At 40.3% G+C, this 13,154-nt stretch overlaps 1 protein-coding gene across 15 annotated transcripts in view; it reads left to right on the top strand.

Annotated features, from left to right (window-relative positions):
- rap1gap (RAP1 GTPase activating protein) overlaps positions 1-13,154 on the top strand; it is a 62,046-nt gene that overhangs the window by 17,012 nt on the left and 31,880 nt on the right. For 10 of the 15 annotated variants that reach the window (XR_004568515.1, XM_034210980.1, XM_034210971.1 and 7 more), the window contains exon 2: positions 9,099-9,134. Coding sequence is in view for 12 of the 15 variants with exons in the window: in XM_034210971.1 (XP_034066862.1) it covers positions 9,099-9,134 (36 nt within the window). In the remaining 3 variants the exon portion in view is untranslated. Of the gene's footprint in view, positions 1-9,098; positions 9,135-9,659; positions 9,707-11,122; positions 11,631-13,154 lie in introns of those variants that run through there. The other 5 variants (XM_034210968.1, XM_034210965.1, XM_034210982.1 and 2 more) reach the window with 4 other exon arrangements.

Below are 13,154 nucleotides of genomic sequence, written 5' to 3' on the forward strand. Positions count from 1 at the left end.
CTAACCTCAAGTGGAGACTGTTCTTATATATAAGGTGGGCTGTGTTGGGGGGGGCGGATTGTTGCGCAGTAGCCACAGTTGTAATGTCCCAAATGTGTGTGTGTAGGGAAATGAATACACATGCATTATGAGCAGTGATGCTAAAGAAACTTTGGAAACACTTTGTTTGTCATATAACTAGTTTAGTAAGAATTTCCTGAAGATTGTCAGGACTGGTAATCATGATATTGATAATGCATACATTGTTAAATTGATATGCTTGGTATGCACCTCAGCATTGTCTTTAGCTAGCTGAGTGCAGCGACTTCCAGAGGGTCAACTGGATTTAGGCTGTTACCGGTGTTGTGATACTGCTGTGATTGCAAGCTGACTAAGCTTGTTAAGTTGGGAGTTAGCTTTTATGGTGTTACGCTAGCATTTGCTTTGTGGCATAACTTCTGTTTGTGACTGTCTCATTTACTGTGTGGGGGACAGCGCTGTACGGTGACCTGAGATGGGACAATCATCTAAACCTTCATATGCCAATACAATCAGTTAGTCTTATTCTTAGTCTTAAAAAGATCTCATAAAGCATAAAACCCACCTTTCTGTTGCTCTTTGAGGTTTGTTTTCAAGTATAGAATATGATCATTGTTGCCCCTTGTGGCTTTTGGGGGGGAAACAGTTACCGGTGTGTTGGCAAAAAATAACTTTTACTGGCTCTATCATTAAGTGTTAAGCGCTCAGATCTGTCTACCTCATTAGCTGCCCCTTAGCGGCCTCCCCATTTGTCTTTTCTAATCAATACATTCCAATCATTTGCATGTGTACGACTCCCTTAGCCATTTCATAGTAGTATATCAAGCGGGAAAAAAAGAAATTCTGTTTATTGGTGGAGTTGTATGTCGTTGTCTTTGGCATTTGGATAGGTCAGTGTGATTGCTATACATCAGTGAGTGATCTGTAACACACTCTGCCCCCTGCATCCTCCTGGCATTCACTGAAGGAAACGCAGCCGCTCTGTTCTCTGTCTGTTGCTATTTCTCTGACGCAGCATGCTCTATCATTTTGGCATCAAATATTAAAGGAGCTGCCACTTAATTTGATTAGTTATGTGGTTTTTGTTTAACTTTGGGTCAGTTATGTAACCTATGACAGGACTTATTTTGACTGGATACTGTCATTTGGCAGCAGAAAAGTCAGATGCGACCATGACATTGCAACACTGAGCTTTCATATCCTTTTATTTACAATTCTTTGCATCTGCTCTGTTGTAAGTCACACGAGATCTCCTGTAGCTACTACTGTATATGTATCGGTGTTTGCTCACAGTCTGCTCGGTAGCTCACAGTGGCTGTCTCCTCATAAACTATTAAATCACGCTGACCATTCAGGCATCATGAACAATGTTGCTGTGTTTTGCAGCGTCACATAGAAACATTAGAAGAATGCATTTGTTCAAAAACAACCACGTGGAAAGACTGACATTGTTTATTTAATCCGAGTAAGCGAGATATGTAGTGCGCCAGGTCAGGTCTGGTCAGCTGATTTAGAAATGTCATTTTATTTACCTTCATATAACCAGGTAAAAATCCTTTGAGATATTATTCCTTTTTCAAGTAATTAAGACTACAGATGGTGGACAGGCTTTTGTTCAAAATGTATCAAAGTTGTTGTGTTTTTTACTTAAATGACACCTTGCTTTAGAGTGTTACGTCCTATGCTGTCCTAAAGAAGCAAAAACAAATTCTTCTATCTCTTTTTGATTTGTGACTCCTAAATTGTTTGATTTTCTTGTGTCCAAGGCTACACTCACACAATTACAGTTTAATTTTTTGTTTCAATTAAATAACAAAATGTGTCTCAGTACACAGTCAAACAGAGACGCATTTAGTGAAAGCCTTATTGTATTGAATATAGATCCCTGCACAACAGGAAGACAACACAGAGAGTCTCCTTGTTCGACAAAATCAAATGTTTGCATGACAAAAGATGATTAAATCTCAAGGCAGGGCTACTTGAGAACAGGAGGCCACTCAAGTACTCTTCTAAGGCCAGTGGCAAAACAAACAGGAGATGTAGAGCAACCAGAGGGCTCTTCATTGCCTACTCAGTCAGTCCACCTTGCATATTTGCCTTGACATTCACATTCGTATTCACAATGCTTACATAGTGGGCTACCAATTGTTCATTTATTTTTGTTTCGATAAGAACAAAAACAGATGTATACTATAAGGCTTGTACAAGTTCCTCTGCTCTCCCATACTCTCCCATATTGTAATAAAGCTTTATTTATATAGCACTTTTCATACAACACATGCAGCTCAAAGTGCTTTACAAAATGACATCACAAGTTAAAAACAAACAACAAGAAATTCTCTCTGACAGGTAAGACACAAGACAACTGAGTCGATGCAACAATATCAAATATTAAATATATAACCCCATAAAACAAAGTGAACATATAGGTACAACAGAAGTACAAAATAAAAAGCTTAAGTAAAATAAATAAAACAATATAAAGGTAGGTAAATAATAAAGACTAAAATAACATTTAAAGTGGGGGGTTGCTAATAAAAAACTAATCTAAAAAGATGTGTCTTTAGCTGGCGTTTAAAAAGATTGGCCTGCTCAAACCGGTGTGTAGCTTCGGTCATGTCAGAAAATGTTGCTGCAACTTAATTCTTCTCGACACAGCAAAAACTCATGATGCAGTTCTGATCGCACATTTCTTGTTTGGATTGAACGTCCCAGAGCGGCAATTTGGTTTGAAACACACCCAATCAAATATAATATAATGATAATGAGCTATACAAGTACCAAGAGTCCATACACCAACAAGATGGATACAACTGATATACTATGACATCAATCGAAGGTTCCAAATAGGCTTCATTATGTTTTACCTGTTCTTCTTTATCTTACCAGGTGGCTGCATATTTTTCATTCCATTCCTGCTTCAAAACAATTTAACAAAAACATTTCTATATCTTGATGTACATCCGATTTGATGAGAGAAGTAGGTTACATAGGGTCACTAACCAAACACATCAACAATACCTGTGGCTGCTAAAAAAGCCCTCCAGTGTTTTGCCGATAAAAAAGCTTCTCATTTGAAGCAGCTAAACAGTTGGCTGTGCATTACCACAGTAATGGACTGCATTAGAAGAGCAGATTATACAACCAAATACGTTTCTAGATAAAAGAAAACAAGAAGTGAATGTCAAGCAGTTTCCCAACAAACTACCGTATTAAATGGTACACCTCATATGTATTTTTAAACTCATAATTATAATAATGTTGCCTTATAATATTAGAAAATAACACTGATGTTGTTGGGACATATACTGCAGTGCCTCTAGCAGTCAGCATGGCTGTGGTACCAGCGTGTGTGTGTTATTTCAAATACACTGTATCCTACTGTACTGTAGCTAAATGAGGACATTCAACCACATTTCTCTCTGTCAATGGGCTCATTCAGTCCAGGCTAGGTCCAAATACAGTATACAGTCTGGATCTGGTCATATGGTGTTTGATAAATGTTTCTTATTACTACTCTGAGCATTATATACCGAGATATTGTTCCCTTTTGCTCCAGGCTTGCGTGTCTCACTGTGTTTCTATTTTTTACAGTATCCAGTTCGTATCTTAAAGAATAGTGAAAGGTTAACTGCAGAGTCAGAAACTAGAACGTATGTTGACTGTATAATATGATGAAGACTTTATTCAGATATACTAAATAGGCCCGAATATTGTATTCATCCAGGCATGCCCCCCATCTTGTTTTTGTTGAGTAAATGTTGGTCTGTTGTTTGATCCAGACTGAAATATCTCTACAACTCTTTGATGGATTGTTGCACAGACATTTATGATCCCCAGAGGATGAATCCTACTGACATCAGTGACCCCCTGACTTTTTCTGCACCAGCACAGTCAGGTTGACATTTTGGCTTTTAGTTTAACATCTTGACAACTGTAAGATGGATTGCCATAGCATTTTGTACACACATTTACGGACCCTCAGGATGAATTGTTGGTGAACTCTTCTTCCAGCACGATCATCAGATCACAATTGCAGTTTGTCCAGTACTTAGGTTTATGACGTAATACTTACAATACTAATGTCGTTCCTTTGCAGCCTTAATTGTATATATCTTTTTTTGTAGCTAGAGCGAGCGTTTGGATGAAGTGCTGAACACTTGAAATAGACTTGAGAGGGAGAAAAAACTGTTGCACCATCCATATGCATCTCTTCTTTCAGTAGACTTTGCGGAGGCCTTTTTCAAGATCAACAACCAAGCATACAGCTCCTGCTCCGTCAGCGCCGGGGTGCAATTCCCACTTTGTTTTTGGGAACCTGTTGGCATGCTGACGTTTTTATTTATTTCTACTGCGCCTCAAAGTCAAGCTTCACAGAGCTGCTACTGTAGCAACTCTGAGTCCGAGGTGTGGCTAATGCTGTCATGATGCTATAATAGCTATGTTCCTTGCTGTGACATAGTGACTGCAAAATGTAATCAAAGGTGTATTCTTGTTTGGGAAGACAGGTAGGTAGCCTATGTGACCTTTTCACTCTTGTTTTGGTTGCAGAGTATTCAACCCAAAGCCAGGCTTGCAGGCTCTTAATCCGTACTAGGTGAACTGAGTGTAACAATTATATTAACTCACTGCAAATTTAAAGTAGCCATAGGGAAGAGGAATAATTTCTGAGCATGCTGGGTTCATTGGAATTGTGTTTTTATCAATAGTTTTACAAAATCAGTTAATACTAATGTCTCACTGTGTCATAAGGCGCATTCACACTGCGGTACTTTTCCCACAAAAGGTTCATGTGAACTCTTTAGTTCGCATGAACTAAATACAGATCGCGTTCACACTGGAAAAAGTCCGTGGGGGTGGATTAGGCAAATGAAGCCGCTGACGTCACTTGTTCTTCTTCTGCTTTGGGTTTACTGGCAGGCCGCAAACCACTTCACGGCGTTTACTGCCGCCCAAAGTCCCCGGCCGGAAGTCCCCGGAGTTGGGGACTGGCTTCAGTAGAAGCTGCTGGGAGTCCCAGCAGCTTCTACTGAAGCCTTCCGAGTAAATCGCCAGAACGCCGACACCTCCTCATCTCCACCGCTCCCATGTTTTATTTTGTGTTGCCATAAGTTAGTCTCTCTGCGTTTCTGCGCTGGGCTAATGCTAATAATGCTAATGCGAGGATAATAAAATGGCGGCTTCACAAAACTTTTTGGGAGTTTTACGGGGCGTGGTTTGCAATCCGCCCAGCCAATCAGAAATGTAGCTCTTTTCTCACAAAAGAGCCGCTTGAAAGTCCCTGCTCTCTAGCAGGGACTTTCGAGGGGGTAAAAAGGTTCACATGAACTAATTTTAGTACCGGCTCTTTTTGGTGGGAACGCGATAAAAGAGTTCACATGAACTAAGTTCACATGATCCTTTGTGGGAAAAGTACCGCAGTGTGAATGCGCCTATAGTATATATACCATAATAGCACTGACTTTACAATGTGGTTCTACTTCTTCATCTGCTTAAATATGAAAGCAGCGAGGATCTAAAAATGAAATGGTGAAAGGCAGTATTGATAGCTAGTGTGGTAGTTAAGATCCCAGACCTCTTAAGATCATTTGGTTAAAGATGTGTTTGTTGCCAACCAATTTTTTCTTAACTCAGAGTGCCTCTTATATTTCCCATGTTTTTCCAGCAGTTTTAGTCAAATATTTTGCTTTAAGTCTGGTGACCTACTTGCCAGGAGCAGTGTTGCTAACTCTGTACAAACTGCACACCCTTCCTAATTCCTCAAGTCAAGAACATATTCAAAAAGTTTAGCAGGGAAGAAATTAAGAAATTTGGGGATGCGGATTAGTTTGTATGAACACATTTTTAAAGCTGACATGTTCTTGGCCTCTGGTTTCTGCCTTTAGCCTTCTTATCCCTCTTACATGGCTGAGAGCGTAGAAGAATCTTTCAAAGTTGTCGCCAAATGTGGTTACTGCATCCCATGTCCTTTGTTGTGCCATGCGTTCCTTAGTGCACTGGTTCATCTAGCCTTTCTGTCATTAAAAACGGTTTTCAACGTGTGTTTTCGAATGTGCAAATAGGACGCATTGCAAACAAATACATTCGTGCAGGCACATACTTTTTGTCCACTCCAGCCGTTGTTCTCTCAGAGGGGGACAGATTATTCTTTGTTTTGCTGATAAGGCTGGGTGTCTTTTGTGTCCCACTGTTTTTGGCTCTGCTACTTTATCTGTGCTCTGTCCTGCTCAGCCCAGGGTTGCTTTCCTTATAACGTTTCTCACGATGGAGTTACATTGATTGGATATGTGGTAATTGAATGATTGTTGGGTGTATTACAGATTTATTTTGAAATGTTTTGAAATAAAAAGGATAAACAAGTGATAACATGTTAACCTTTACTAGTAGACATACTATTTCTGTACTTCAATCCAAACTTCTCATAATATTTAAACTGTAATGTTTTTTCTTTGTGATTGGAATGAAGGTCAGAAGCTCTTCCTGTTGTAGCCTGTCAATATATACAATATATACCGTTTTCTTATACGATGTACTTTATTGTCCCCGTAAGGACATTTTCTTTGGGCTCCGTCGTGTGGTTCTACAGAAGATTTACAAAACACATCTTACACAGTAAAATACATTTACATATGAACACACAACGTATGTACATATGCACAGTTTGCACATATACGCAGACATACCTACTGACAATGGTGACCTATTGCACAACCCTCATGGCCATCAGTTACATCTATATTGAATTACTGGCGATGAAGACAACATATTTTCTGTCATCAGACAGCTTACATTCTATAGATGAAAGCAATATGTCAGTACAGTATTTGTATGTTTATATTGGCACACGTTTGGGCTGTTTGGCATAAGAATATAAAAGAGCCTTGTCCTTTTCATAATTTGGGACAAATTACCATTATCTGTGTTGATATGAGGTCTCGGGCTTTGGGTATCATGTTTTGGTTTGCAGCTCTTTTTTATTGGAAATGTCCTGTATTGGTTTGGGTATTTCAGTTTCAAGCCTTTATCCAATAACCTGGACACACCCTGGTTGATTTCATTTGATGGGAATTCCATGAAACCTGAGAATGGGTGGAGGATGAGGTTTAGAAAATGTTATTCTTTGTGATGCAGTACATATAAAAGCAGCTCTCCTCTCCTCAGACTGCGAGAGCAGAGCCGAGAGCCCGTAAGTGTGTTGGCTCTCTCCCAAGGACCAGCATGCATTCCACTCAGGATGTAGCTCTGATTTATCTGCTCTCATGTGTCTGTCAGTCTCAGTGAAATCAACACTGGTGGTAGATTTGAAATAGAACAGCACCATAAAATCCAGCTCTGTGTCAGTGTATGCCACATGGAGACCTAGTGTTAAAATCATGAGCCATCTTCTGCACAGAGGGAATCAGGCGACGTCCTACTGTAACAACACAAGTCTGTTGATTTGTGACTCTGCAAACAAACCCCCCAAGGCCGGTTTCCTCTCACTGACACTGTTTTCTGAGAAGGAGGAAGCTTTAAGCTTTCATTTATCTTTAAAGCGCTTCTCACAACAAAAGAAGAAGTGCAAGCTTGGTCCTACTTTTCTTTTCTTTTATAAGGTCTTTTTTTCCGATAATAGTGTTGAAATGGAGTGAGAAAGAAAGTGGGATATGACATCCAACAACTAGTCCCAAGGCTAGAATGAGACGTTGTGGTTCCAAGGCATGCACTATAATCACTTAGTTAACAGGGCACTCTGAAATCAATTACACTTTTTATTGGCTTTATATATGAATGAAAACAGAAGCTCCTTCTGTAGCCTGACTCATGGGCTTATACAGTATTTACGATGTGAATTATTTCATCAAGTGCCACAACGACGTTAACAAGTATGGTTTTGAAGGAAATGTCATCAGCTTTTGATGGATCGTGCTGTCCTTTTGCACAGACATTCCCCTGAACTAGAGTGGTGAACATAACAAACATTAACCTGATAAACATCAGCATATTTATCATGCTGACTTTCACATGCTTCTGGCATGTCTGTAGACTTTTTACCATCATTTCCGATACAGCGGGAGTCATCTCTTTCCAGAATGCTTGTTTGATCCCTAGGGTGTTTCTGTGTCATGCAAACGAATAATGTTGATGAAAAGATGAGTAAGAGGTCCGAACTCTGGGGTTTTTCCTTGTTCACACAGGGTGGAGAGCACTCAGCAGCTCTGACTTGAGCGATGAAGCCATACATTCATAGGAGACGAGGTCAACAGGGGAGGAAACAACCTGAAATCAACCTTACAGCTTGGGAATTTTTTTCTGTTGTGTATTACCTTTTTCTGTGGCGTAACTCTGAGGATTTTTAAAGGGGTCAAGAAAGGTCACCTGGAGGCAGCTGCAGGATTCCTGAGAGACATATTACACATTCTCTTTTCCCTGTGTCACCACCACCAGCTTTCACAAGAGACAGACTCACAGCCATTCACTGGGACATAGTGCAACTCTTATCAGTATTAAATATCCACTTTGTTTTTAACTTTGAAGTCCAGTGCGGCATCCCAAGAGAAGTTGTAATGTGTGTTTATGACTGTGATGTCCGGTTGCCTTATGGATCTAAATGTCATAATAAATAGCTGTTTGGTTGATGAGTTGAGGGGTAGCCATGTTTTTCATGAACTAAACGTCAGACGTGAGGTTTCCACTGCACACACAGTGCCATCTACTGGCAGAAACACTACGCTGCATCATAAGCTTTCCAGCATTGGATCATCTGGTTGTTTGCAGCTCCTAAATCTGTTTATCCAGGGTGGTTTCAGGACAGATGATAGTTTATCCTGGAATGGCACTGTGTTATTTCAATAGATTCATTTTATCTCAAAAAACACAAGATGGTAATCGTCCTTTCATCCTTTTTATACTTTACCTTTAATACAAATGAAATAAAGAGTGGCTAGTTATCATCCTTTCATCCTCTAGGTTTTTTCCTTGTGCAATGGACATCTTGTAAATGTTAAAAGATGGTCCAACATACATATATAATGAAATTAGTTGTTCTTATTTAATACTGTTTATAAAAACTGTATATTTTCCTTTTGTGTTTTCTTTAGAGTGGACAAGACATTCAACAAGGCCAGGAGCTTATGGTGAGTTTTTACATTTTTCTTTGTGGAGTGATGTGTGTCTGAGTAATCTGTGCCTTATTTGAAGAATGTCCTTCCTTTGCATGAGTAACAATAAGTGGTACTTTGGTGTGCCATCATTTTTGTTGATTTTGTTTATTCTGTTAGTGCTCCATGACATGTGATCATGGTAATGTGCCAGATGAATCAATAAATTAGCAATGACAATAATTATCCTAGCTATTCAAAATATTTGACTAGCTACACACCGGTCTGAGCAGGCCAATCTTTTTAAACGCCAGCTGAAGACACATATTTTTTAGATTAGCTTTTTATTAGCAACCCCCCACTTTAAATGTTCTTTTAGTCTTTATTATTTACCTACCTTTATATCGTTTTATTTATTTTATAAGTCTTAATCTTTTTATTTTGTTTGTTTTAGTTTTTTTGAAATTGTTACAATTCTTGAGGCTTTCTGTAGTGGAGTTCAAGGTCACCGACTAAGCCAGTGGTTCTCAAGCTTTTCCTGTCGTTCCTCACTTTGAACAGGTGGGCCTTTTCAAGCCCCACCTGTTCCTCATCGCTCCAATCAAATGGTAGGCTTACTAACAGAAAATGTATTCAATTTCATTATTTTAACCTGCTTTATTTTGGGGGTGGTCCTCACCTCCTCTAGGGGGGGTCCTCACCTCCTCTAGGGGGGTCCGGGGGCATGCTCCCCCGGGAAGATATATTTTTTTAAATGTTGAAGTTAAATGCATCAATCTGGTGCACTTTGAGCACAATGAATAGATGGATTCAGCTCTCAACACTCATATGAAATGGAGCAGTATACTTTTCAATAATCCAAACATCTTTAGAATATGATTACAACCAATAACAAATCATTTAAACTTGTTTATTCTTATCTTATATTACCTAGTTAGCATTCTTTCTTTTTATTTATGCATATTTGACTAATCACTCCCCTTTTTAAACTGTTTTTTATTTTTTACTGTCCTATAGTACACATTGGAATGATTTCTTACTTTATTTTTTACAACTAGGCTATATTAAATAGATAAGGTGTGCTGTCTCGCTCTCTCTCTGTCTCGCTCGCTCACAGTGGCTGTGTGCTCCTCCGTGGCGATGTCGGCTTGCGTTAAAAAATTAGAATACACATAGGCCTATTTGTAAAGTGGGGGGACACAAACGGGATTTCGAAAAGTGTCACGGTTAAACTCCTTATGAAGTGGTGAGCTGCGCGGCCGGTACCGCATCCGCCGCCGCAAACACTTTCCGGCGCTGTGAAAGTCCACCGCCGTTGCCAGTCTCCTGCTGTAACAGTCCACTACCGCCCGCGAGGACCCAGGTTCGATTCCGGCCTGAGGTCCCAACATTTTCTTTAAAAAGAATAATCTCCCGTTCATCGTGTCCATTCGCGACACGCCTCTGCGCCCCACCAGTGGGGTGCGCCCCACACTTTGAGAAACGCTGGACTACGGCCTTGAACGTTTTAAATGTGTGAATCAGTCCAGCGAGTAGAGTGTAAATATGATGAATGAGCCAGTGGAAGGTAGACAGCAGCGGAGAATCAGACACCCTGCTGCTGTCTCTGCAGTGCTGGCACAGGCTGTGAGTGGCACAGGGAGGCAGACAGGGAGCTGAGCATGCACACCTCTTGCCACTGCAGATAGACCTCTCTATTCCTGAAAGCTTAAGGTGTGGTGGCACGAGTGTCTGGCCCTCGAACCTGTGAGTCTGCCTGCAGCAGGTTAAATAGTGTCTGCCGCAGTATCATCACTCCATCCCTCTGGAATACAGAAGCAGGAGGATCTCTCCTACAGGCCTGCATTACTCAGCAGAGGCCGGGCTTGTTTGCAGGGACTGCAGTCTGGCTGTCGGGCGAACACTGCAGCAGACTGTATCAGAACAACTGCTGCTCGTGGTGCAAAAAGAAGAGGAGAGAGAGCACTTGGAGAATCTAAAAAAGGATACAAAACGACAAAAGAATTGTGGGCGTGACGAGGAGGAAGAAAGACAAAGGAAGTGAGTGGATGAGAAGACATGACAGAAGGAGAAAGAAGAGAACAGTGTCACAAAATACATAGAGTTGAGCAGTGACTCACTTGGTGTTTTCAGCATTTTTCGTCACAGCCATGCGTGTCTTCAAAGCAAGGAGGAATTCAACAAACGAGGCCAAATGAAATTGGAGGATCCTTCCCATTGTGTTAAAAGAACTTGAATTATCTTACATAATCATCAGTGTTCATGTCCGGCATGAAGAACACATTTCTGTCAACACCTGTGGCTTTTAGAAAGGATTCTCACTCTGTCAAGCTTAAGGACAAATGCTAGATTTCAGTGGAAAAAACAAGTGGAAGAGCCAGAGACCAAATCTTACTCCAGGTACCGTGTGATGGACAGGAAGTGACTGAAAATTGGAAAGTGAATTATTTCCTCCATCGGCAAAACTGCAACAGCACAACTCAGCAAAATGCCGTGCTCACCTTTCCGAATTGGAAGGCCAAGAAAATGCTGGTGAGTTTCTTGTTAACCTGCTTGAAGATAGGTTTAAGGATAACAGCATGCTTCCTCAAGCTAATGCTTCATACGAGTGAAATATATCTCCATGATGCATGTATTTGTGCCCTTTACCAATACTCGAGAAATTATTATAATCTATAAATTAATTAATCAAACTTTATTTGTAAAACACCCTTTGGAAATGTCTGTGATATTCAATGTAACTATTTCACCTAAAGCACATGAGAAATTAAAAGGATTAAAATATAACAATATAAAACCTAAAAATAATTAGAAGTAATTAGGGCCGGGACTTTAACGCGTTAATTAAGATTAATTAATTACACAAAAATTAACGCGTTAAAAAAATTAACGCATTTTAATCGCACTTATTTTTGCACCGCGGAACGTTTCTCACTGGATGAGTTTCAGGCGTACCGATTATACTGGAGCACCAACTAACGTTCATGACTTCAGACAACAACAAACCACAGTGAACAACAGTGGGAAATGTTGTTTTAAAAAACGGACGGATGGAAGCGTCGATAAGAGCACGGTTGTGTGCAAATTATGCAAAAAGGAATTCGCATATCACCGCAGCACATCAAGCCTCAAGTATCACCTCAATGCAAAACATATAGCAGCTAGCGTGGACGTTAGCCTCTTTTATCGCGTTCACACCAAAAAGAGCCGGTACTAAACTTAGTTCATGAGAACCTTTTTACCCCCACGAAAGTCCCTGCTAGAGAGCAGAGAGCTGCTAGAGAGCAGGGACTTTCGTACGGCTCTCTTGTGAGAAAAGAGCTATATTTCTGATTGGCTGGGCGGATTGCAAACCACGCCCCGTAAAACTCCCAAAAAGTTTTGTGAAGCCGCCATTTTATTATCCTCGCATTAGCATTATTAGCATTAGCCCTGCGCAGAAACGCAGAGAGACTAACTTATGGCAACACAAAATAAAACATGGGAGCGGTGGAGATGAGGAGGTGTCGGCGTTCTAGCGATTTACTCGGAAGGCTTCAGTAGAAGCTGCTGGGACTCCCAGCAGCTTCTACTGAAGCCAGTCCCCAACTCCGGGGACTTCCGGCCGGGGACTTTGGGCGGCAGTATACGCCGTGAAGTGGTTTGCGGCCTGCCAGTAAACCCAAAGCAGAAGAAGAAGAAGTGACGTCAGCGGCTTCATTTGCCTAATCCACCCCCAGGTTCAAAGAGTTCTCATGAACTAAATTCTCATGAACCTTTGTGGGAAAAGTACTGCGGTGTGAATGCGCCTAATGGTATACTAAAATCCATGTGAAAAAAATTGCTTCTCACTGTTCTTAGGTCAAATATGTATATCTGATTAAAAATGCGATTAATTTCGATTAATTAATTACAAAGCCTCTAATTAATTAGATTAATTTTTTTTAATCGGGTCCCGGCCCTAGAAGTAATACATAAAATATAAAACTAAAATGAGATAAAATACAATGACAAAATATATAAGGGGGAATAGAACACTTTAAAAAAAAAAAACATTAATTCTTGAACAAAATTAGT

The sequence above is a fragment of the Gymnodraco acuticeps genome, unplaced genomic scaffold (genome assembly GCF_902827175.1).
Source record: "Gymnodraco acuticeps unplaced genomic scaffold, fGymAcu1.1, whole genome shotgun sequence".
NCBI lineage: Eukaryota > Metazoa > Chordata > Actinopteri > Perciformes > Bathydraconidae > Gymnodraco > Gymnodraco acuticeps.